Genomic DNA, 27,001 nt, shown 5'->3' on the forward strand with positions numbered 1-27,001 from the left:
ACACACACACACACACACACACACACACACACACACACACACACACCCTGAGTGCTTCTTTCCTTTGCTTGAAAGTAAGTTCTGCTATTTTTATTTCTGTGGCTTGTCTACATCTGCCAACAGTCTAACTTCCTTGACTACGCCCTGTGTCCCCATTTGCACCTACTGGCTCCTCTGGCACTTTATCTCTCATTATTATTATTATTGCTTTTTTATTTTGTCTTTCTTGGGTTTCATTGCTACACAGCCGTGTGTAAGTTTCCGTATTGTCTATTCTTAGAATTCTGCTGGACACGTTTTTACTTTTAGCCGGTGTCATGTATCGGTTCTGATAAAAATCTGAGCCGTGCTTCCTGAATATAACTTATTTGCTCCTCTACTGCACCAGGAAACAAACCATGCCCTGTGGTTTCCCTTCAGAAGACTCCTTACTGTTTTACCTCTGGAGTCTGGCACTCTTGAGACGTGATGCGTATGTACTAGACGTTCAGAAAATATTTGTTGAGTAATACATTTGACCTATGAGTAATACTTGATCTCCCCAAACATAGCTGACCACAGGCTCTGCCAAGTAAAAAAGAAAAATTAAAAAAAGAGATGGAGAAATGCAGCCTAATTTATTGAGACTTTATAATGAACAACCTTCTGTTGTTAAAATATTTATCTGTATTCCGCCTCCGCTTGCCCATCTTCCTTGGAAGAAGTAGACATATTTTTCTGCTGTTTACGTTGTTACTTTGAGTTTTAGCTTTTATTTTGAGCTAGTCTTTCTTTCTAGCTCTGGCTAACTTCAAACTTCCAATCCTCCTGCTTCAGCGTCCAATGTGCTGGGATCGCAGGCAGGTACCCCCACTCTCAGTGGCATTTTGTATCGTTATCTAAGAAGCAAAAACTTGCTCACAGAGTCAGCGGCCACCTAGAAAATTATCAAGGTGAATCATCTGAGGGCACAGGATGGCTCCGAGCCACTGTCTGTACAGATAAAAGGCTGATTCTCCACCCTCTCTTATTTGAGCAGGCTTGCTGTGCCTCTCACTGTGGTTCGATCTCTCCTCTGGAAGGAGCATAGCTGAAAGCTGATCTTCTGGTCTCCAGAACGCTTCTGAGATTTTGCCATCGAGGTTTGTGAGTTAAACCTTGGTCTTAACATGACGGCCAGGGATTCAGGGGATTTCTAGGTGGTAAGTGGGTTTAAAATCCTTATAAGTTATGGATCATTTACACATTTATAGACAATAGCCATTTTTATTTTCTTTATTGTATCTTAGAAGCTGACAAGATTAGAAACTTGGTAACACTATCGCTAGTGGAGTCGTAAGGATAAAACCCCAGGTTTCAGCTGCCCAGACAGGTTAGGCTGTATGATTGTGACAGTTAATGGGAGGAATGATGGTGAAAGGAAGAGGAGGGAGATTCTGTTCCTGTGGACTAAAGGGGTCCGGTGACCCCATCTCCATCTATAGGGTGCCTATAAGAGTTTTGGGTTTAAACAAGGACGAACTGAGGCAGGGGAGAGACTTAAGGAGTAGTTCTGGTCGGAGCACTGTCTGTTTGATCATTGTCTCTCTTCTGGGTCTTCCAGAGACAGCTAGACATTTTTTGTGTGGTGGTAATTTTTTTTTTGGGTTTGTTTTTGTTTCTTTCTTGCTTGCTTTTTTTTTTTTTTTTTTTTTTTAGCAAGAGTGGCTGCTAATCACCTGTTCTAGTAATAAATTCTTCCCAGCTCCGTTTTGAAAATTTCCTAACTCTCCATTAATATTTAAAAGAGCCAAACTTTTAAATACCCAGAAAGCTAAGGCATCTGTTTTCAAAACGCATATCTCTGCTCTAATTTTACAGTCGGTATCAAGTGTTTTCTGTCTCTTGACCTGGGTGTTACTTAGCTGAGGGCTAGGTGCTGGAAAGGCTGCATTTCTGTCTTTAGGGACATTATCTGAAGTCCTGCTTATGTGCACAATGACAGCCATCTATAATCCGAGGCCACTACCCCCAGACACGGTATGTTGTATGTTGTCTAACCTGTTTTCGCTTTTTCTCCCCCTCCCCAGTCCATTTCCTTCTCTTCTTCCCTATCTCTTTTTCTTCACTGCCCTTTAAAAGCAGGATTCTGAGTGACAGCCATAGTCAACAGGTTAAAAAGAAAGCTGGTCCCTTGGTATACTGAAGGCTTACTGGAGATTTTTGTGCCCAGAGGGGAATTGAATTCAGCGTGGACACAGAAGGTTGAAGGAGCAACAACCCCTAATCAACTCACAGAATGGAGACAGCAGTCAATGCTAAGAGTCCCAGGTAGGCTGTGAGAACTCTTCTCACTCTCCATCTCTCAACCCCTAATTTGTTGGATTGCCTTGTTATATTTAAGGGGGCTCGCTCATCCCTGAAATTAAATTTGCTGTCCACTGCCTCTGGTGAAAGGTGTCACCAATTACTTGTATGTAAAATGCTACTGGCACAGAGTTCTAGAAATTGCATTTAATCAGCTGATTGATTAATGACTGCGTGTGTCACTGCGAACGTGTGGAGTCCCAGGATAACCTGTGGTTTTCTCCTTGGATCACATGGGTCCTGGGGATCAAATGCAAGCTGTGAGGTACCAGACTCCAGCTCCCGTAGAGTACAGAACCCAAAGAGAAGGTGTGAGCTTGGAGAAGGAAGGAGACTGACAGGATCTGAGGGCAAATCAGGATGTTTATTGAAAAAAGGTTATACCTTTTATATTCTATGTTTGCATAATAGCCTAGCCACAGGTAAATTGGGAAACTGAATGATTCCAAGATGTGTATGATCTTTTCAAAGACTGTTTTTAACCTACTTTGGCCCTAGTTTTCAATATCCATAATGAAAGAGGTAATCAACTTTATCACAGTAATTTGAAGCAAGAGCAATTAAGGTCAGCAAACATCTAAGTTGTTGTTGCTCTCTAAGGTCAGCAACCCTACTAGGCGCTCTCCTGCACTCTCTCAGCCTTCATGGGGACCCTTTGTGGTCAGGAGGTGCCAGATATTGAGTCCCAAATTGATTCCCGAGACTCAAACCATAAGAATAATTTTGCCCCGTGAGGGGCATGACGCAGTGTTTGTACCGTGAAGCATAAGCACTGAGACATTTCCTAACTTCCTTCCTATGTGCCTCGGTCTTACAATATGGACCTGTTCTTCTCAAATACTCCTCAGAGGGAAAGTCCTGATATCTTTACTCTTCTTCCAGTAGACCAGACAATCTTAATTCCTTCAGTATATGCTCCTGTATATGACTAACTTCTTACCAGAATCTGCTCCTTTGCGGGGCGTACCAGATCTTGCCATTCATCTCGTAAGTCATGTACCCAGGGAATCAAACACTATTTGTACTTATTAACTCAACTCTTGCCCTCAGCTGCCCAGGCCTGAGACTCTGGGTCCGAGCCCATTGTTTCTCCCAACTGGGTGTTTTGATCTCTGGGACTGGGTGTGAAATACCTAAGAATTCCTGGAACTGTAACTCTTTAACTTCTCTATTCTTGGTATAATTGGGGGCACAAAGTGGGGGCTCTTGTATAGGGGTAGCCTCAGGGTTTTATGTAGGGGTAGGCAGAATTATTATGTTATATGATTCCATGGTGGAGGAGATTTTTTTTTCCCCAAGAATTATTTTGTTTCAAGGGTCTGTCATTGTACACATTCACATCCGCCACCAGAGCCTATACCAAATTTCCCAGGGGGTTAGGTAACGCACAAGGAACCTCTCATAACATAGTGAGACTCATCAAAGATGACAGTAAAACGGGCTGGAGAATTGTGATTCCCCAATGTTGTGTGCTGGAACTTGGTCAAGCAGCAGTGGTCACCGTGCGATCCACACCCTTAACCTTGATGGCATGCCCTTTATGCGCGGAGACACCTTGCTAGCCCCTTGGTGGTACTTTAAAGTTAAATCTTATATCTCTGGCTTGTCTAAAATACTCACACAGTTTGGAAGAGAGCACCATTCTTGCCCCAGCCCGCTCTAATCCAAAGCATGACACATTGTCCTCTACATCCTGCCTCTTAGTGACATGGACGCTGAGACTATGAGGAAAGGGTCAATGGACAAACAGTTTTAATAACGATCTGAATTTGCACCCCGATTCTGATTTATGACTAACTGGTTTGGTGACGATGTCTCTGGGTCTCACTTTTGTCAACTGTCAAGAAAATCGTAGCAGACATAGGAGTGCCTAAAACCATGGCTAGGGTGTTTAGTGTTTTTGCTAGTGAGGAAGACCCAGGTGTTGACCTCCGTTTGCATCAAGGCCACTGAGAATGTGAACAGCCTCCCTAGTGTCCCACGGTAAGAGGTGGAGCCGGGATTTAAATTGGAGACTTTACTTTTCCTCTGCAGCCTTTATCACCACACTACAAACGGATTAAACAGTTTGTCTGGTCTCCCTCAACCCCAAAGTTATAGATGATTTGCATAAAAACATGGAGGGAAGGAAAAGAGAAGGTGTGTTTGGTTGTGGGTCTTTGGTTTCCTCTTTAGAGGGAAAGACAAGGGTGGATGTTTAGGGCACAGGTGGAATGCCAGGGGTATAGTGCCTCTGTGCTCTAGACTCCGCAACATGAGGACCTGCGGCCAGCGCTGCCTTCTCGTGAGAGCTTGCCCATGGGTTCACCATCAGTGTTAATGCCTCACCACAGTGGTGGATTCTGGAGATTGACACATATTTAAACCAATCAATGGCAGGCCCTGCCCTCACCACTCACTGAGAAGTCATGGTTTACTTTGAAAAAACTAGAGAGTCCAAAGTTTGGCTCCTAATTTTATATGAGTAAAGTTGTACTCATTTCAAGGACCCTCCCACCCCCGACGCTCCCAAATGACCTCTGCTTTAGGCACTGCAGGCTCATAGCTATGCTGCTCGTCCTAACACATTTTTTTGTCCGTTAGAATATAGATAGTTACATTGACAGACGGAATCTTGACTTTAAAAAGGTAAAACGAAGTTAAGCCGGGTGTGGAGGCGCATGCCTTTAATCCCAGCACTAGCCTAGTCTACATAATGGGTTCCAGGACAGCCAGGGCTTAAAGATAACACTTTTAAAGAAATGCTAGATTTAGCTAATTCTTCTAGAATTAGCCCCAAACAGTGAGAACCAGAAAAGCCACTCTTAGCTTGTTCTGTAGCTTTTAACTGAGTTGAGGGCTAACAGGAGGTTTCTCACCCCTGGGATCTTTCAAGGTGCCATGTGTCCAGGAAATTCTTGTTCAGGGCTCAGCTCATCTGCGAATTTGCTGCAGACTGGGTTTGAGACTGTGGATACAGCTCCAAGTCAAATGGATGCAAACTAAGTTCTTTTTTTTTTTAATTTATCTTTGATCTAACAGTTATTTGAAATGCTCAGATATTGGTCAATAAATGGTTTTGGTTGTTGTTGTTGTTGTTGTTGTTGTTTTTGCTTGGGAATATATAGCTCGAAGGTGGAGAATTTGCCTAGCATGTCTAAGGTCCAAAGTTCAATATCTGACAGTTCTTCACACACACACACACACACACACACACACACACACACACACACACACAGAGAGAGAGAGAGAGAGAGAGAGAGAGAGAGAGAGAGAGAGAGATCAGGCCAACGATGGTCCCACACCTTAAAGGTTCCTCACTTCCAACAGGATCCAGACTATAAAACTGATACTTTTTAAAAAGGCAAAACAGAATTAAAATCATTATTGTATGCTGATGGCTTCTCATTTGGAAGGCTTAGATATCTTTGTAAGAAATTTAAAGATCAATCTGGAAACTTTCCAAGAGACATTTACATTGCGGAGAAGGCAAATATATATACACAAGATGGCTGTTTATAGTAGTTGTTTTTTTTTTCTTTCTAAGATCAGTTCATTTGATGCTGGATCTTGGTATAAAATTTCTAGTGACATTACGCACAGATTCAAAGGTATTGTTTATCGAACACTTAAACGAGTAAAAATTTCATGCTGCGGAAAATTCGTAGTTGATTTCAGAAGTGTCATTACGGAATGCTGAATATATTTGAATTTTCTTTCTAGGAATGAAAAGGTTTTGAACTGTTTGTATCAAAATCCTGATGCAGTTTTCAAGCTGATCTGCTTCCCTTGGGCAGGAGGCGGCTCCATCCATTTTGCCAAGTGGGGCCAAAAGATTAACGACTCTCTGGAAGGTAGGTGAACTTTCGTCCTAAGCGAATAAAGAAGCCGCATAGAGAAACCCAAGTTCATTATGTTTCCTGAGTTTGTAGTAAGGGTTTCTAACCCTTATTAAATTAGAAGTGCTCTTCAGCCATTGTTTTTTCAATGTAATTTTTACCCCTTTTCTTCCCCCGTCACGTTTGATGTCATGGGATAGCGCACCACCGGTTGCTGACTCAGCGTCTTGAGCAGCCTCTCCACTCACTTCCGCTTCCGTTCGCAACCCTTGACTTGGCTTCTCAGCGTTCCTGTCAGTGGGCTTTATCTCGCAGCATCATGAGACAAACCCATCTCCTCAGTGACTTCCCAGTTATATTTTCTTTCCTAAGCGATAACGTCGCTTTCTTTTTAAAACCAGTCTATATTTAATTACAAAGGCACTGCAGTGGTTCCTTCCAGGCAAACAAGAGTCTTTGATCGTATCCTGTCCCTCTTCTCATGCTTTCTTAGTATTTCAGCCTTTCTCTTTTCACAGTCAATCGTTCCCTTAACTTCTGTGGGTGTTTTCTCCGCCTAAATCCTACATATTAGAGAAGACATAGGATACTTGTTTCACTTAACATAAGGGTCTCCGGCTCCATCCATTTTTCCTATAAATGACAACATTCTGGTCAGAGAGATAGTTTGGCAGGTCAGGGCACTTGCAGCCAAGTCCGACGACCTGAGTTCAATCCCTAAGACTCCCATGGTGGAAGGAGAAAACTGAGTCCTACAGGCTGTCCTCTGACCTCTGGTCTCCACCCACGCAGGCACAAAAGTACTTTCTAATGACAAATTTTCACTTTCTTTGTGAAAGAACACCCTACTCTGTATTATATACCACTTGTTGATAGGCGGCATCTGAACTGATTCCCTAATTCACCTACTGTGGCTTCAATAAACATAGGTGTGTGTGTGCTTTTGTAGAGAACTGACTGATCCCTTGGGGAACTCACCCAGAAGTGGATCAGTTGGAGGAGTAGTTTTGCTTTTAACTTCTTGAGGGGCTTCCATACTGAGTTCCACAGTAATGGATTAATTCACATCCTTACCAACGGTATCTGAGCAGCCCAACGTGTTCCCCTGTATCCTCATCAGCGCCGATTAGGTTTTGTGCTTTGCAAAGTAATCATTCTGAGCGGGATGACGTGGAATTTTCATGCATTTTGCTTTTTATTTCCCCAGAAGCTAAAACCTCTGAGCATTTCTCTTAGCTGTTTACACTTTCACAAAGTGCCTGTCCACTTCCTTAGCTTTGGTTGTATTATTTGGTCTTTGGGTATTGTCTGTGTTTTCTACATCCATTTTTTTTTTTCTGTCTGACGAGCTGCCGGCGAGGATTTTCTCCATTCTGTCGGTCACCTCTTCATCCCTGTTTCCTTTGAACTTTAGAAGCACTTCGTTTTAATGTAATCCCATTTGTCAAACTTCCTGTCAGAGACGCATTAAGAAAGTTATGTTTTGAAACTGGGCAGTAGTGGTGCAAGCCTTTAATCCCAGCACTTGGAGGCAGAGGCAGGTGAAATCTCGGAGTTCCAGGACAGGCAGGGCTACATAATAGAGAGACTAGAGGTCATGTCTCAAAGGGGGGTGGGAGAGAAGCACTATTTAAAAACAAAAAAACAAAAGATCGTTACATTGCTTAAGCCTAGGTCTTGAAATGTTTTCTACAAGATTTCCTCTCGTTTTGAAACTTCCTGTCTTGGATCATGGTCATGATTCATTTTGTCTGGAGTCCTGAGTCGATGTGCTCAAGATCAGAAGTGAGGTCTAGCCTCAGACTGTTCCCATCAGCTGACCCGGAGGTGTAGGCTCCCCTTATACCAGAGACACTCAATCACCGTGAGCGAGCACTTGGGAAATCTGAGGAGAGCATTTCCCCACCACCTTGCTTCATCCATTGCATTCGGTCTGTTTGTTTTACTGAACATTCCTGGTACTGACTTTCTTCCTCCTCCTCTGTATGGAGAACACTTCTTCTTTTTTTTTTTTTTTTTTTTCCTTTTTTCGGAGCTGGGGACCGAACCCAAGCCTTGCGCTTGCTAGGCAAGCGCTCTACCGCTGATCTAAATCCCCAACCCGATGGAGAACACTTCTAAGTACCACCTACAACCTCGGCTTAGTAGCCGCAGGCTACTTTAGTTTGCGCTTTAAAGGCCTTTGTCTTTCTGTTGATTTTAAAGAAAGATTTTGCTGGATAATATGATATTAAGTTTTGGTTGGCGTTTACTCTCAAGGCGTGATCTATACTATCCCATGCCTTTTACCCGACAGATCCAATATAATTCTGATGTACTTGCCTCTTTTTTTGTTCTGTAGTCTTAAAATTTTAAATTTACATTAAAAATTAATGATATGTATATGTGTACGTCTGCATATGGTTTTGTGCATGTGAGTATAGACCCCAAGGAGGCCCAAAGAAGGCATTGGGTCCTCTGGAACTGAGGTTACAGAAGATCATGAGCACCCTAACGTGGGTGCTGGCAGAGTCCTCTGAAGGAGCAGAAAGCATTGTTAACCACAGAGCCTGTCTCTCTAGCCCCAACTCTTAGCTCTTAAATTATAAGACGACACAAAGGGGTTCTTTTCCAGTCATGCCAATTTGGGGGTTTAAATTCCTCCTATATATGGATGCCCAAGTCTTTCCCTAGAATTGAGATAAAATGTCTGCTGTAATTTTACTGAATAGGTTTTCACGCCCTTAGTTCATACTTTTCGGCTCAGTCTTCTACGCCACGGTTTCTTGGGTGAGGTCTCCTGTTCGTGTGCGGGAGTTCTTAAACGTTCTGACCCTGACTAGTTACCTTTTATGCTTTTCAAATGAGATGATTCCTCACTCTGCAACCACTAACGTCCCCTTGCCACTTGATTTTGCTCCTTGGTGACGCTTTCCAGTGAGGGTGTCCTTTCATGCTGAATCTCTCTTCCAGTTCAGCACTCTTTTGAGCTGTCTTCCGTGCTCCATCCATCCATTTACGTGCATCCTCTTTGAGACCATTGGTCCTTTTCTGGAGGTAGACTTCGAAGCCTTTGTCTGCTATTTTAATGTAGCTTGATTTAACTGCTGTGGGGTTTTGAGCCTTCTTAAGAGTCAGATTGCCTTCCACAGTTACTCTCTTCCCCCATGGAAATGGGTCTTGTCTGGTGCCACCTTCAATTTTAGGTCTCAGTCCTCCCTGCCCTTCAGAGCAGGTGAATGTCGGTTCCCTAATGACAATTAAAAAGCAAACCAGACATCTAAAGGTGATAGAAAAATAACTGAAGTCATCAGCTACAACCCAAGGGAGAAAACAGGGAGAAGGGGCAGGGCTATTCATCAGATGAACAGGGAGTTTAAAAAATAGTAAAAAAAAGAGAAAAGTTTAAGACATTAATAGTTAAATTAGAAAAAGAAATGGAGCTGGGGGAAAGAAACAAAAAGAATTACAAACTGAGAGTGTAAGTTATGACTGTGAAGGGAAAAGACAAACAAACAAACAAAAAAAAAAACCGCCAAAAAACCCAACACAGAGCAAGAAAGTTCAATGCTATTCTTTGGCTTGGGGAGAAAACAGGATGTGGATGCTATGCCCTCACCTCCACGTCTCTTTGACACTTGCTTAGTACAAGTTAGACCCAGAGCACTGTCACAGGCTGGACTCCACCCCGTGTTACCTGCCGAGGGGCGCTGAGGAGGACAGCTGGCCTGACTTCCCTCCATCTTTATTCCAAGAGCTGTGAGGTGAGTGTAAGAGCTGCTTCAGGCTCTCATCTTTAGCCAACATGGAGGACCCATCACTCAGGTTCTAGCTGACAACATCAGCGTTTTCCCATTAGGATCTTGGGACTGGAAAATGCCCGGGATGGGTGTTGCAACCAGGAATCTCTGGGGCTCTGAGAGTTGGAAGCAGTCAAGTCGAACCAGTTTCTGCAGATAAAGCAGGGCACGGGCTCCGATGCCCCGCCACCCTGTTCTTAGATCCAGCCTTTGCTCTGTTGCTGCTCGGATAGGCTTGGTCCTCTTCCTGGAGTGGGGTCGAAGTTCCCAACTCTAAGCACACCCCACGTCCTCCCAGCTTGGCCCACACTTTCCCAAAGTAGAACAGGACCAACCACTCAGTGTCTAAGCCACATTCAGTTTCCTGATTCTTTGACTTTTGGAACTCAGAGGCTCTTACTGAAGAATTTTCCAGGAAGACTTTCTTTCTTTTCCTTCCTTTATTTATTTATTTATTTATTTATTTATTTATTTATTTATTTATTTATTCTAATTTGAGATAGGGTTTCTCTGCACAGCCTGGGCTGTCCTAGAACTCACTCAAGTCCAGGCCGTCCTCAAAGTCAGAGGTCTGCTTGCCCCTGCCTCTCAGGTGCTGGGAATAAAGGCACACACAGTCACGTCTTGGGAAAAACCTTCTTACAATGTTCCTCATTACAGTGTCAGCGGGTGAGCATGCTGGAAGCTCAGAGAGCCTTTGTAGCTTCTCCTTGATGCACAGGTCACCTCCCCAGCGGGCATCAGCAAAGAGGGCTGTGCACCCTCGAAGCTCTCCTTTTCTTGTTTGCTGGCAGCCCACGGGGGAGGAGTCTCTTCCCTCCTACCACGTTGTCTGATGTTTCTGGGTGTCATTTAGTCTGCAGTGTTTTTATTGTACACCTAAGCTATCCATGCTGCCCGCCCCTCCCTGTAGCTATGCACTTTATGTTTTTCGGTCAGATTCTTTCTGAATATTTAGAATCCGCCACTTTCCCTCTCTGTATGTCTTTTAAAAAGAGATAGATGTGTAGACAGGTGACAGACAGACAGACAGGAGTCCTATGTTACTTTGGATGGCTTCTAACGTGTGGCCCTCTTTTTCATCCCCCTGAGTGCTGGGAATTGCAGACGTGAGTCACTGTGCCTAGCTTATCTATATTTTGTTCTTTTTGTTATTGTTTTTGAGCAGGGCCTCGCCAGGCTGGCCTGGAACTCACTCTGTAGACAAGGATGACCTCAAACTCATTGAGATCCACCTGCCTCTACCATACCTGGTGTCTTAGTCAAGGTTTCTATTCCTCACAAACACCGTGACCAGGAAGCAAGTTGGGAGGAAAGAGTTTATTCAGCTCACACTTCCACATTGCTGTTCATCACCAAAGGAAGTCAGGACTGGAACTCAAGCAGGTCAAGAAGCAGGAGCTGATGCAGAGGTCATGGAGGGATGTTACTCACTGGCTTGCTACCCTTACCTCGCTCAGCTTGCTTTCTTATAGAACCCCAGACCAACAGCCCAGGGACAGCACTACCCACAATGAGCTGGGTTCTTCTCCTTGACCACTAATTGAGAAAATGCCTTACAGCTGGATCTCATGGAGGCATTTCCTCAAGGGAGGCTCCTTTCTCTGTGATAATTCCAGCTTGTGTCAAGGTGACACACAAAACCAGTCAGTACACCTGGCTATTATCTCTATATTCCTAAGATCTTGACATGTGTGGTATAGTCAACTCTCTTAAGAGACAGCTGTATGTCTTGAGAGCGAGCCATAAATTCTTGCTGCAATCTTGAACTTTCAGTCTATGACTTTTATAGTCCTCTATTGCAATCTCATACTTTTGTTCTGTGACAGTGCCAACACTTCTGGCTGTTTGTTCTACTTAAAAGTAGGACTCGGGAGTTAGGCAGACTGCTGACCTGGAGTGCTTATCTTGCAAGCAGAAGGACCTGACTATTATTCCCAAAACATACATAAAAATACCAGCTATGATAGAGCACACTGCTGATCCCAGCGCTGAGGCACAAGAACTGTGGGGACCCCTGAGGTTCACAGCACGTCTAGGCTGATTGCTCAGCTCCAGGTCAATGAGAACCTGTCTCAGAGGTGGTAAATCACACTACTGAGGATAACATCAGAAATGCTCTGGCCTGCATGCAGACACGCACACACAAATGCACGAATGCACGCACGTGCACACACACACACACAATTCTGCACTGTACTAAATCACCAACACAGCTCTAATACAGGAGGGAATTGGAAAAACTGAGTTCCTTCCTCACAGACTTCTCTTCATTCTTGGTAAGTCCTCTTGTCCTCGGCTGTTCCCCGAAGCTTGCAAACTGATCTCTGCGTGCACCTTCAAAATTCAACCTTTGCTTCTTCTTCTTTTTTTTTAAATACATGTTGATTTACTACGTACTTTTTTCTTTCTATATAATTTGTTTTTAAATTTTCATACAAATTTATTTTGTATGTCACACACATTCTCTTTTATATCCTCTACCCTCTTTTTCTGCCCCCATCAGTTCCCTTTGCCCCAGGAGACAACTTTGTTTCTGCTTTCTAGACGTACATGAATATATGATTTTATGCATCCATATAAAACAAAGACTGGCTTAATTCATTTAATGTGGTTATCTCTGGTTATATTCATTTCCCCACAAAGATCTGACTTCCTTCTTTATGGCTGAAAGCGTTTCCACCATGTGAAAAGACCACGTTGTTTCATTATCTGTTCCTAGAATCCCCATCTATTGTGATAGGGGCCAAAAACCACATTGATGCATGTGTTCTTTGATGGGTTACTTGGAACTCGTTGGGTAAATATCCTCGAGTGGAATAGCTGCAACATATTTACCCAGACGGCGGGAGGTAAGCTAGTCTTGTCAGTTCAGAAATCAGCATGGACTTGTTAGAGAGTCCTTAAGCCACAAGCAGAAGGCAGTCACAAGAAGTCATATGATAAACTATCTGGCATTTCAGATATTACATTTTGACATATTTAGACTTCTTAAATATTGACTAAGGTTTCCAATTTTTATTTCAAATGTACCTTTACAAAGAATCTTGTATTTTTTTAATGTGCATGAGTGCATGCCTGCATGTATGTGTGTACACCATGTGTGTACAGTTCTTGTGGAACCTGAAAGAGGGCATCAGATCTCTGAAACCAGAGTTACAGATTGTCAGGGGCCAGAGCCACAGCATGGGTGCTAGGAACCAAACCTGGGTCCTAAGTGCTTTTAACTGTTAAGTCATCTCTCCTGCTCCGATAAATACTTTTAGATTACAGAAACCCCGCAGAAGTAGTACAGGGTGTTCTCTTATCTCTCCAACCCAGTTCCCCCATTTCTGAATACTGTATACTGTTCCTCTATTACAACTAGCGAGCTAACAATCAAACATTACTGTTAACTAAATGCCATGGTCAGGTCAGTTCAGATATCATTGGTTTTCCCCTGTGGTGTTTTAAATGAGAAATGTCCCCCATCAGCTCAGGCATTTGAACACTTGGTGGCACTGTTTGGGGAGGATTAGGAGGCGTGGCCTTGCTGAGCGAAGTGTGCCACTGGATGCGGGTTTTGAGAGTTTAAAGCCTGGGCTTCCTTCCACTTTGCTGTCCCTGCTTCTTGCTCACAGTTAACAATGTGATCTCAGCTTTCTGCTATGCTTCCTCACCACGGTGGATTCGTACTTCTCAGGAACTGTAAGCCAAGGTAAACGCCCTCTTTCATAAGTCACTTTTCCTCATGACATTTTAGCACAGAATCAGAAGAGCAACAAATACATCCCTCCCGATGTTCTAGAATACCTCATTACTTAGCTCTCACATCTCCTTAGCCGCTATCTTTAGTCTACGTCCAACAAAAACAAGGTCTTAACAGATCTCAATAGATCGGGCTGGTTTTGAACTTAGGATTATTTTGCTTCCATTTCCCCAGGCCCTAGACAGTTTTGAACAGTTCCAGTTGAATGTTCTGTCAAATGTCTCATGTTTTGCCTCTTCTGATGTTCTTTTAATAGATGAAGACTATGGGATTTTTAGGAAGAAGGACCTGCTTATTGCCTTAGAGTAAGCATACTTGGATTGATAAGGATGTTCACAGGTAGTATAAACTTGGACACTCAGCAAGCAGGGTCTGAAAAATTATTTTCCTTCATCTTTCCATGCTCTTCAGAGAAAAAGACACTAAAGATAAGGAGTTAAATTTTAACCCTTTATTTTAACATTTTTTTAAAAAGGGGTTTTGCTATGTAGCCTAGGCCAGCCTCAAACTCAAGATCTTCCTCCTTCAGTCTCCCAAGCTTTTGGGTCATAGGCATACACTACTGTGACCATCTAAGCTCTGTAAAAAAAAAAAAAAAGAACCAATGTCCAAACATTACTGTTAATTAAATGCCATGATCAGGCATAAATAGTTATTAGCAAGATAGTCTTCCTAGGCCAGATTGGCTTCCAATTTGTGTCCTGTCTCAGATTCTTGTGTTTTGTGATCACAGGAGTTCCACCATACTTCTGAGAAAACACAAAACAAATTCATTTATAGATCCTTAATGTAGCTTTCTAATGCAGCTAGTGTCTCTTCTATCTTCTCTCTTCTGTTCTCTCTCTCTCTCTCTCTCTCTCTCTCTCTCTCTCTCTCTCTCTCTCTCCCTCTCCTTTAAGGTGTGTTATCTTCATAATCTGACCTTTTTTTCTTGGCTTAAGTTTTACAAATTAATAGGTCATAAAATGAACGGCAGATAAATTCTTTACTGTTGTAAATTCTAGCTCATCCCCAATCATAAAACTGGTTCCAACAAGCTAGAACGTCTTGGAAAATGGCATGCTGGCCCTCAATCTTCACTGTCTCAGCTGCAAGCAGGAGATGTTCGGCCCAGGTTTCTTTCCCAGGATCACCACCAGTTCCATTATTCTCCAGTTTATAGCAGCCACATAGGATGAGTTTGAAAGTCAGTTCTCTTAAACCACAGCTGTATTCTCCAAAATACACTGATCTTCATTAGAACAACTTTAAGTGGCAATGAATAAACAAACAAACAAACAAACAAAGACACCCAAACAGAGCTGGAAAGACAGCTAAGTGGCTAAGAGCCCTCTGTAGTCAACCTGAGTTTGATTCCATGAGATACAGCGCCCTCTCCTGGCCTCCACACAGACCTGCACTCATGTGCACATGCCCAGTCGTCCCCTACCCCCGACCCACAGCATTACCCAACGTTTTCCCATTCTTGTTTTTTAAAACTCTGTTCTATTTAGTCTTTCTTTTTTCATCCAACATTGAACAACTTGTTTGGAAGTGAGCAACAACGTGTTTGTTATTTTTTGTATCTGGCCAGAGGGGCTTTAGAAACATGCTGTAATCACACTGGTGATTCCCAGATCGATAGCTCTGTTCTCAGAGACTGGTGATTCTGCCTCAGATGTGTGGAATTGACTGCGACCTTCCCTTTAACCGTTATCAGTGTTCACTGATATTCTGGAACGGCTAAACATGATATGTGATTCTCTATATCAAGATGTGTATTCTCTATATCAAGTGCAAATTTGACCATTTAGCTATACGATCTACACTGTCAAGTATGTGTTTTTCTCCATTTGACGTGTGAAGTCTCTCTTAATAGTCTGCTCGTCTCTTTTTTACATCTTGCACTCACTGTCTTTCCACATTACAAAGGGGAATGTAGTGAATAGACATTTGTAACTGGAGCTGTTTATTCACTGAGAATCTTGGCAGCTTGTAACTTTACCTAGAGAGAGGTAAATAAATGTCTACTTGTTCAAGATTTGTCAGACCACTACAGAACTCCTCTCACTTAATGTGCTAGTGAGTTTGGGGTGGGGGGGGGGCAGTATTTACAAGAGCAGGAGTCAGAGGCTCCTTGCCAGAATGACTCAAAGTCGGCACATTCCCAGATGCTCATCCCAGCATAGACCGTGCCTCATGAGAGCTGCATCTCTAGAGCTCCCTGTGTGGCTTACAAGCAACTCTTCTAGTTCAAAAGTCTCTTCTCTCCAGCAATACAAAGTGTTTATATAATCTTTGGGAAGGGCCTTGTAAGTATAAGGAACTTTCTGAGACTTGTGAATTGCTGACCTCTTTAAAGTTCCATTGGCTTCCTTAGACTTAACAAGCCCCAGGATGTTCCTATCCAGGATGGAAAATTTCAGTTTAGAGGCAATTGCTATGCAGCACTCAGCCTTGAGAACCACTAAGAGTGCATTTCAATAGAATTTGTCTTCTGTCTCCAAATGGTACCTTGTCAGATATTAAATACAACCCGCGATTCTTTTCTTGTTTCCATCTATTCCAGTTTGCTTCTTGTTGCTGTGATAAACACAGTGACCAAACACAACTTGGGGAGAAAGGGGTTCGTTTTAGCATATAGGAGTCTATATAGTTGTTCACTGAGGGAAGCCAAGACAGGTACTTGAAACAGAAACATATGGAGCAAAGCTGCTCACTGGCCTGTTCCAAGACCCATGCTGCTTCTACACCACACGCTCATCCGCCTAGGAATGGTACCGCCCACAGTGGGCTGAACTGTTCTACACTAATTAGCAGTCAAGAACTTGTTTCCCTGAAATGACCACAGGGCAGTCTGATGAAAGTAATTATTCAGATAAGATTTCCTCTTTCTAGGCGTGTCAAGTTGACAACCAAAATTTGCCACCACACCCTCCATTTATATTTTGATAGAGCTTTCCCAATGTTTTGTGAATCATTTGGTGTCCGCTGAAACTCTCCTATTACAACACAGTCCTTGGTTTTGTGGTACGCCACCTTCTAAAAGACTATTCTCAAAATCATAACCTCCCCCCCCCAAATAAATAAGGCTTAGAAAAGAACAGGGGCCCCTCTTTTAGCACATGCTTAGACCAGTCCAGTCTCTGCAACGTAAAGCTGTTACATAGGTTACTGCTGTCTGTCTGTACCCTCTTGAGCTCCTAGAAAGGCTTGCTTTGGCTGCTGTCTCCCTTCAAATCTGTCAGCAAGCCAAACGCCACCCCACTAGCTCTCTCTTATAAATGATGGATTTATTTGAACTTTTACATTTTTCTATCTTTAAATTCTCAAATGTGCGCGCTCCCCCCCCCCCCCCCGTGTGTGTGTGTGTGTGTGTGTGTGTTTAGGCCAGAAGTCGACTTCTGGGTTATTCCTCAGAAACTGTCTGCCTCTTTTCTCAGGGTCCCTGGAACCCACTGATAATTCTAGGCTGACAGACAAGACAGCAAGTCCCACGGACCCTCGCTTCCTGCCTTCCTGTCACGGCATATCAAGCGCGTTGCTAACTTGACTATATTCTTAGCCCCTAGAGTCTAATGATTTAACTTAATTATCGTGAGTCAGTTTTCTCAATCACCAGAAATGTGATTTTTAGATGAGGTACGGTTATTGAAGAAGGCTCATTTTGCTTGTTTTAATTTTTAATACTGTTTGAGGGGGGAGGGGTGCCCCTGCTCCAGAGCTTAGGTAGAGGACAGAGGACACCTTTCCGGAGTCATGGAGGTCTGAAGAGGTTGTTGGACTGGAGTTACTGATGGTTCTGTGCCGTTGCATAGGTACTGGGAATTGAGTCAGCCGGTGCTCTTACCCGCTGTACTGTCTCTCCAGATCCCTTTGCAATCTTGTTTTCTTTCTTTGTTTTTCTTTTCCTAGTCATTTCCATCCTTTTTTCTAGACCCACACATACTTTGCCCCTATCTATCACAGGGAAAGGTTGAGTCTTTATTTTAATTTTGAAATAACTTTTGTGTTTGTATTCATTTTTTCCGCCAGCAATCTTTGTTTCTAGTCAGAACTTTAAATTTCCAAATTACCGTGATTACTCTTTCATTTCTTATTGGAGTTAAATCGGGGAATTGCTCCCCCGCCCCCCACACAGCTCCCTCCAAGAGATCTGTTTTGAGTATGTTCACTGGCCAGAGATGTCTAATCTACCATTTCTGCATCCTGGGCACGAGTTGCTAGTTCAATTTCTTAGTTCACAGGTGCCCTCTTGTGTTGATACAGCGGAGTGCAGTTTAGGGAAGACATAGGCACTTTGTTTCTATAGGTTGCTGGTTCTATAGTCTTCTTAATACTTTGATACTTTGCTTCTATTATTTTGCTCCAGCCATTTCTTTCTCCCAGCATTGTCCCCCTTATAAGGTGTCTTCTAGGAAGTGTCTTCCCAACTCGCCTCTGTTCCCTCAAGAATTCTAAATCCTTTACTTGGGGCTCCCCCCAGTACTTACTGCAGACCTCAAATTGTCCGTTCACTAAAAAAAAAAAAAAAAAGAAAGAAAGCCTCATGATTCATGTATGAATGGATCTTAAAGACATTATTGTTAGTGCTTTTGTTTATTTGAGTTGGAGCCTGTTTAGTTTGCTTTCTGTTTCTGTGATAAAACACCGTGACCAAAAGCAACCCCAGGAGGAAAAGGTCTGTTTGGCTTACACTTCCCGATCACAGACCGCTGTTGGAAAGTCAGAGCAGGACGTCAAACAGGAACGTAGCAGGAAATGCTCTCATAGATCTTTCAGAATCGTGTCTCTTGCTGGACCCCGGATCCAATCCAGTTGGCAACCAAGCTCCACCTCTCGAGTTTGAGCGTTGTGATTTGCTTCTTTGAAATCGGTCGCATTGTGTAAAGTGAAAGGCTTTTACTTCCCTTCGCCTGAGTTTGCCTGTTAACCGTCTTCTCGGTCTCTGTGTAAATAACCTGTCTCTTAACCCCCAGTGCATGCTGTAAGACTGGCTGGAAGAGAAACCCGACTTGGAGAACCTTTCGCAAATGACATCTACCAGATAGCTGATGAAATCGTGACCGCCCTGTTGCCCATCATTCAGGATAAAGCTTTTGCGTTTTTTGGCCACAGGTATTGCAAACAGCATGTGTGAGACCTGGGATAGGCGCTCCGATGCTAAAGCCCTAGAATGTTCCTACCACAGGTGGGCTTTGTGTTTTGTGAGACACAGCCTTTTCTATTTAAGGGGAGCATTGGATACTTATCTCCAATTGCAACTGTTACCGTTCTCCAATTCCTTAGGACCTACACCTCAAAGGAAGACCCTATTTATTTTTCTAATTAAATTAAAATCTATGGAAATAATATGTATTTCCCAAATAATATGTAATATGCAGGTCCCAAGACCTAATTTCAGGCCACTTAGAACTACATGGCCATGGTCTTGGACAAATTTCTTGGGCCTCTAAATTGACTGGAGGGAGTAGTTCTTATCTATGGAGATTAAATGACCAGTGATCACAGGGCTGGAGAGATGGTTCAGAGATTAATAGTGTGCACTGCTCTTGCTTAGGACTGGAGTTCGATCCCCACCAACCACCTGTTCACATCTGCCTATAACTCCACTCCTAGAGATCTGATGCCTCTGGCCTTCTTAGGCAGCTGCACTCCTCTGAGCATACATGTGTGTGTGTGTGTGTGTGTGTGTGTGTGTGTGTGTGTGTGTGGCATTGGATACTTATCTCCAATAGAATAATACTAACACATTACTATTATTCTAAAAATACTTTGACCTCATAGGCCATCAGATGGCGTCTTCGGGTTGCTGTTGCTAAAGCAACTTGGGGAGAAAAGGATTTATTTGGCTCACACTTCCACATCCTAGTCCATCCTTGAAGGAAACCAGGATAGAAACTCAAACAGGACAGGAACCTAGAGGCGGGAGCTGATGCAGAGGCCATGCTGCTTCCTGGCTTGCTCCCCATGGCTTGCTCAGCCTGCTCTCTTATAGAACCAGGACCAACAGTCTAGGGATGGCTCCGCCCACAGTGGGTGGGTCCATACCGTCAATCACAGTTAAGAAAGTGCTCTACAGGCCTACCTTATGGAGGCGTTTTCTTAATTGAGGTTCCCTCCCCTCCGGCGACTCTAGCTCGTGTCTAGTAGACATACTATCCAGCAAAGATCGGGTTTTGGAAATCCCTAAGTGTTCCTGGAACGTACGCTGAGAACTGTTGATATAGACCGCAAAGAACAAAGTGACATGCATCTTTAACGGAGAAAAGGAAATATGTCAGAGCAATTTTATAAGTAGCGTTTTTTTTTTTCTTCTTTATGGCAACTAGCTCCCAAAAAAATGAGACTGGGAGTATTAGATTTATTTGATAAGCTTTACGGCACAGTGGCTGAGCAGTTATTGATCCATTCTAATCCTCTGACCTAATCTAGCAATCTAGCAAAATCCCTGGGGTACTTGCATTCCAGTATTGATCTGGCTCTCTCTGCCCCAGGTGTGTTCTCATGTTGGCTCTGCGACCCTCTCCACATGGCGAACCCTCTCTTCTTCTCTCTCTCTATCCACTCCCCTTGCTGAAATTGGAAATTCAGCCCCATTCCCTGCCCTGCCCAGTCATTGGCTGATCTTCTTTTACTGACAATCAGAATAAACGAGACAATGTTTACACAACATTGAGACAGGAGATTCTTAGAATAAGCGTTACCGTGTCAGATATGGACGCAGAGAAGCTGGCATTTGAACAATAAAGGGATCGTCTTTACACAGTGTACAATGACATTATGCCAACAGAAAAATAAGTTCACTTCAAGCCGTTCCTTTTGTTAGTCAGCGTCCACTGCTGTAGCCAAATATTCTCGTTCTCCCCCTCTCCGTCCCTCTCCCCCTCCCCCTCTCTCTCCCACTCCCTCCCCCACTCTCTGTGCGCATGATGTATATGAGTGTTGGTCCTTGCTTGCCGTCTACCTTTTGTTCCAGATGGGAATCTCTCAATGGCCTAAAACTTCACCACCGAGGCCAAGCAGGACCACAATTCTTCAGGCATCCTCCTGTCTCTGTCTCTCATTTTTGCACTGTTGAGATTTCAGGCCTGGGCAGCTGAACTCGGCTTTTTACATTGGTTCTGGGGATTCGAACTCCACTCCTCACAAAGGCCAGGCAAGTGCTTCACCGACTAAGCCATCTCTTCGATCCGAAACACTTCTTACATCAACGTGCATCGTCAGTAATATGCTTTTTGCAAACCAGTTATCACCCTGTTTAGCTTCTGCCCACCCCACAGTTAGCGCTGCGTTCGTGATACTGGGTTACCGTGAGTGTTTCCCAACGCTGTCTACCATGTCTGTCTCTCCCCTGGTTTAGTTTTGGATCCTACATTGCTCTTATTACTGCTCTGCTCCTAAAGGAGAAATACAAAATGGAGCCGCTGCATATTTTTGTATCCGGTGCATCCGCCCCTCACGTAAGTTCCGGTTTTCCTGGGATGCCTCAGGGATGAAGAAGAGGGAAGTGGAGTACCATTGATTGGGCTTGGCTCTCCTTTTGTTTGGCCTGGCAGGAGGGTGTGGATCCTGTGAACTAATGATACCCCCTGAGGGGGTTTCTCTCTATCTCCCTTGATAAGGAGCCTCCGCCCTTTCCTTGACTATTGTCTTATGGTCTCTGTCCCTCTGAGGTAATGCTGCCCCTTCCTGCTTTCTGTCCCCAGCATGTGGCTTCTGCACTTCCTCTATGTAGGCTGAGACTGGCCTAGCATTTTAAATCAGGAGTGCCGTTTGGGTGTCACTATGTTACCATGACACTTTCTTTGTCCTCCTTGATGTAAGAAGATAGGCTTGAGGTTTGGGGCTCTTGAGTTTCATGATCATTCAGCCTGTGTTTGTTGGTGTTTCAAGTCAACATCCCGGCCTCAAGTTCCTGATCTTAACGAATTGACAGAAGAACAAGTCAGACATCACCTTCTGGATTTCGGAGGCACGCCCAAGCATCTCATAGAAGACCAGGATGTTCTGAGGATGTTCATTCCTTTGCTGAAGGCAGATGCTGGCGTTGTGAAAAAATTCATGTAAGTAACAGCGATGCATCGGCACACACACTGTGTGTGCGTCTCTCTGAGTGTGTATGCATGAGTATGTATGTCTGAGTGTCTCTCTGAGTGTGTGTGTGTCTCTGAGTATGTGTGTGTGAGTGTACATGTATGTCTGTATGTCTCTGTGAGTGTGTCTGTGTGTATAAGTGCATGTCTATGTGTCTCTTTGAGTATGTGTGTGCATGTCTGTTTCTGTGAGTGTGTCTGTCTGTCTCTGTGAGTGTGTGTGTCTCTGTGTGTGTGTGTCTGTCTCTGTGAGTGTGCATGTCTGTCTCTGTGAGTGTGCATGTCTGTGTGTGTATGCGTCTGTCTCTGTGTGTGTGTCTGTCTCTGTGAGTGTGCATGTCTGTCTGTCTCTGTGAGTGTGTGTGTCTGTGTGGCTCTCTGAGTATGTGTGTGAGTGTGAATGTGTGTCTCTGTGGGTGTATGTGTCTGTCTCTGTGAGTGAGTGTGTCTGTGTGCCTCTCTGAGTATGTGTGTGAGTGTGAATGTGTGTCTGTCTTTGTGAGTGTGCATGTCTGTGTGTCTCTCCAAGTGTGTGTGTTTGTATGTCTGTCTCTGTGAATGTATGTGTATGTATGTTTCTCTAAATATGTGTGTGTGAGAGTGTGTGTGTCTCTGTGAGTGTGCATGTATGTGTGTCTCTCTGAGTATGTGTGTGTGAGTGTGTGTGTCTGTCTGTCTCTGACTGTGCATGTCTGTGTGTCTCTCTGAGTGTGCATGTGTGTGAGTGTGTGTCTGTGTGTCTCTCTGAGTATGTGTGTGTGTGAGCATGCATATGTGTCTGTCATTATGAGTATGTGTGTGTGTGTGTGTCTGTCTATCTGACTGTCTCTGTGAGTGCATGTCTGTGTGTCTCTCTGAGTGTGTGTTTGTCTCTGTGAATTTGTATTTGTGTGTCTCTCTGAGTGTGTGTGTGTCTATGAGTGTGTGTGTGTACGAGTGTGTGTCTCTCTCTTTCTGAGTGTGAGTGTGTTTCTGTCTTTCTCTGTGTGAGGCTTGTTGGCAAGCATCTTTTTTTTTTTTTTTGATGTAACAGCAAGAGGTAGCTTTATTAAGGAGATCCCGGGTCTTAGCGGGATCCCGGGTCAACACGTATCTCACACAGGAGACAGAGGAATCGACCGTTGGCAAGCATCTTTGACCCTGAGGCATCTTGTTGGCCCAGAGACATAGTATCTTTAATTAATAAACAGCTTTAGAAAAGTGGATATCCATTATAAAAGAAGGAAATTGGAATTTTACTTCACACATACATTATACAATAATATATGTGTGTGTATTTATATATGTGCAAAAATCAAAATAAATTAAAAGGCCACTATAGAAACAAGATATCTGATATAATAAAACTTCTGAAAGAAAACATATAGGAAAAAATTTTATGATGCTATTTTAGGTGATGACTTTTCTTAAAAAATATGACCCTGGAGCACCACAAAGAAAATAATCAACAAAGAGGCCTATAGATTTGGAGAAAATATTTACAAATTGTGTATCTGATAACAATAAATGTGAAGTACTAACCCACGTTTGTGGAATCTATAAACATCAACACAAAGACACAGAGAGCAGAATGGAGTTTAGTATTTGACAGGGCACGGGGGAGGAACGGGGAGGTGCCAGGCAGAGCAGAGAATCCAGCTTGGAGATCCACTGGACACCATGGTGAGTGTGGTTAACAGAATAGCAGCTTTTAAATGTTCACGCCCTCAAAGGGACAAGGAGGGAGATGCTATGTAGCTTCTCTTAGTCTCTATAATCTACATAGTTATCAAAACATCACACACACAGTTATAATTGTCACCTTGAAAGCTTTGTCGATTTGGTGGTAGGAACCCAAGGCTTTGTTCAGCCTAAGCCAGCATTCTGCCCCTGAGATACTCTCTAGCCCTTGGATTTTTGAAATAGGATACCATTATGAAGGCCAGGTTCCCAGCGAGTTTGCTTGGTAGGCTAGACGGGTCTCGAACTTGCTATCCTCTGCCTCGGCATCCTGGTTCCTGGGATTCTGCTCCTGTGTTGCTATGCCCAGTCACAAAGAATATCGCTATGTAAGTTCAATGAGATGGTGTGCGCAAAAATTTGCCATAATCAAGACGTGCTCCGTGGATAAGCATGTCTCTCTAGAGTCCATCTTTTAAGATCAAGGCATTCGGGGTTGGGGATTTAGCTCAGTGGTAGAGCGCTTGCCTAGGAAGCGCAAGGCCCTGGGTTCGGTCCCCAGCTCCGAAAAAAAAGAACCAAAAAAAAAAAAAAAAAAAAAAAAAAGATCAAGGCATTCATTCTGCCTGAGCTTTTAGGAGCCATGACTCTGAGCATGTGTATTTAATAGTCTTCTGTGGTAAAATATTAGTAACACCTCCTGAGGTTGGGATGATTAAATGACGTCATGCCTAAGCCTAACCAGTTTCCTATCTGAGCGTTTTACTTTGTGTGCATGAGGGTTTTGCTTACACGTATGCATGTGCACCATATTTACAAAGTGCCTGAGGGTCCCTCCCAGCTCTCAGTGTCCTTACTGAACCCCTGTGTCGCTCTAGCGCTCTGTCTGCCACTGGATTCCACACTTGTTAACCTCTTTGCTATTGTTTACATGTGTATCTCACACCTCTCAGACCTCCCGTCTTTCCTTTGTAGGATTTCCTTGCTGAGATCACTTCTAATGACCATTTCCAAGTTCCCTGGTTCCTTCTCCAGGGAGAAAGTCTGTGTCAAGCCTACTGTGTGAAGGCTATCAAACGAGTTCCTCTATTTTTCATGTTTTTGGTTGTGAGCTTCTCCTGTAACAGCCGAGCCATCTCTCCAGCCCTCATTCCTCTATTTCTAAAAATTCCATTCAACTCTAGCACTTCGCTCATGACTGGGAAAACAGAGTGGACTGCATGAACCTCAGGTCGGTCTGTCTAATGGAGAGAGGTGGCCCCTGTGTGTGTCTTTCTTTTTGGGACTAGTGGAAGGAAGGGTCAGAAGCAAGGAGACGCCCTGTTTTCGTTTTCGGTGAAGTCAGGAAAAGGAAAGGACACTGGGATGTTAAGAGATGAAAATTCCGGGGTTGGGGATTTGGCTCAGTGGTAGAGCGCTTGCCTAGGAAGCACAAGGCCCTGGGTTCGGTCCCCAGCCCCCCCAAAAAAAAGAAAAAAGAAAAAAAAAGAGATGAAAATTCCAAACAAACTTTTTCATGTTCACAGCTTTGACAAGCCCTCCAAAGCTCTTCTCTCTCTGGACATAACGGGCTTCCTTGGATCTGAAGATACAATAAAGGACATAGAAGGTGAAACTGCTTTTATAATTTGGGGTATTTTATTGAAAAATGCGTTGGACCGTTCTGAGCAAATGCTATAGTAGTCCCGGAAACGGATGGGAAATCAGCCCAAGTTTTACTGGAAAGGAACAGAGAGATGCTGGTCCCCTGTAAAATGAGGATCCAGGTCACATCCACTGAATACTGATAGGTCTCCAAGTGATTAAAAATACAGAACACACAGAACCCGAGACCCTGGATGTAAAGCGATCACGGAGAGTCAGCTTTTAGCGACCTCCTTCACCAGGTGCTATTACCAGGTTTTCTGTTGTCTTTGGGCCGGTCCTGTTAATTGCTGAATAAAATTCTGTGTACTTCTCAGGCTGGCAAGACCTAACCAGTGGGAAGTTTGATGTCCACATGCTGCCAGGCGACCACTTTTATCTGATGAAGCCCGACAACGAGAACTTTATCAAGAACTACATAGCCAAGTGCTTGGAACTCTCGTCACTCACTTGACTACTTTTAGATGAGCTTTCTTTGGGGCTGTGGATATGCAGACGGTTCAAAAGCTGCTCCTCTGGGTCCAGCTTTTAGTTCTTAGAGGTTGGAAAGGTGCATATTAATGAATTTCTTCGTGGAGCATTTATCTCTCTGGGGAAAGGACACGGCTGAAGAGGCGCACAGGCACTATTGGGAGCTAACAGAGGGGAGAGGGGGGTGGTTTTCTTTGGGGGGATGTTGCCCTCAGTAGGTACCCATGCTCCAGTAAATGACACTACACCCTTGTGGCACATGCAGGCAGCTCTAATCAGACTCAGTGGGAAGTTGGGAGGCATACATGTTGGGGGACATCTGTCACGGGGCTTGGAAAGACAAGTGAGGGTCTGATCAAAACCTGCTGTTTACATTTTCAAAGAATAAATAAAAAATATTGCTAAAGGAAGAAAACCTCTAGTAGAATCCTTTGTTTTTTTTTTCATTAGAATCGAGTTTGATTGCCGTTTAGACAAAGTTTTATCAGCAAAGCGTCTCTAGAGTTCTACCTGCAGCCTCTTGTACAATTTTAGTGGCAGGAGTGATTGGCAGAGGGAAATCATTACTTCTCCAACACTAGACTGTGGCTCCAAGTTTTTTTTTTTTTTTTTTTTTTGGTTCTTTTTTTTCGGAGCTGGGGACCGAACCCAGGGCCTTGCGCTTCCTAGGTAAGCGCTCTACCACTGAGCTAAATCCCCAGCCCCGTGGCTCCAAGTTTAATCCTTAGAAATATACATTAAGGGACTGGAGAGATGGCTCAGCAGTTAAGAGCACCAGCTGCTCTTCCAGAGGTCCTGAGTTCAATTCCCAGCAACCACATGGTGGCTCACAACCATCTGTAAAGAGATCCAATGCCCTCTGCTGGTGTATCTGAAGACAGCTACAGTGTACTTATATATAATAAATGAATACATCTTAAGAAAATAAAAAGAGGGTTGGGGATTTAGCTCAGTGGTAGAGCGCTTGCCTAGGAAGCGCAAGGCCCTGGGTTCGGTCCCCAGCTCCGAAAAAAAAAAAAAAAGAACCAAAAAAAGAAAATAAAAAGAAATATACATTAAACCTATTCCGTCAGAAGGAGTAATTGCTAGTTTATCAAAGCACAGCCCTTAGCAGTTACTGTTCACTGTGATAGGAAGACCTCAGTGATTGGCTGGAATTCACAGCCCTTCCATGAGCAGCCACGCCACAGCCTGGTTAGGTCGCTTGCCCGTATCAACTAGTAAGTCAAGAAGTAGTTGGAGCCATAATGCCCATGTATGTAGGAGCCTGAGGCTACATGGTGTGGCAAAGGAACCAACTGTTCTTCTGTTTATCCGATCTCTGCACCTTTCCCTTCAGTTTTAGGGTTTTCTGTATATTTGAGATAGGGTCTCACCATGTAGCCCAGGCTGCCTTAACTCGTGACCCTTCCAACTCCCTTTTCTGAAGCTCTGGGAAAGAGTCTGGCTGCTGTTAATTCTGAACAAACTCTACTGATTGGC

The 27,001-nt window shown here is 43.7% G+C and overlaps 1 protein-coding gene across 9 annotated transcripts; it reads left to right on the forward strand.

Annotated features, from left to right (window-relative positions):
* On the forward strand, positions 1-25,934 carry Olah (oleoyl-ACP hydrolase). Of its 9 annotated transcripts, none has more exons than XM_087591456.1 (9): positions 1-74; positions 1,019-1,181; positions 2,049-2,289; positions 6,028-6,158; positions 18,629-18,767; positions 21,013-21,112; positions 21,546-21,715; positions 24,931-25,013; positions 25,366-25,934. In XM_087591456.1, the coding sequence occupies exons 3-9, from the start codon at positions 2,258-2,260 to the stop codon at positions 25,500-25,502; spliced, it is 792 nt and encodes a 263-aa protein (XP_087447582.1). In that variant the 5' UTR covers positions 1-74; positions 1,019-1,181; positions 2,049-2,257; the 3' UTR covers positions 25,503-25,934.
* Positions 25,935-27,001: the final 1,067 nt, after the last annotated feature.

The sequence above is a fragment of the Rattus norvegicus genome, chromosome 17 (genome assembly GCF_021556685.1).
Source record: "Rattus norvegicus strain SHRSP/BbbUtx chromosome 17, alternate assembly SHRSP_T2T, whole genome shotgun sequence".
In the NCBI taxonomy this organism is placed as follows: domain Eukaryota; kingdom Metazoa; phylum Chordata; class Mammalia; order Rodentia; family Muridae; genus Rattus; species Rattus norvegicus.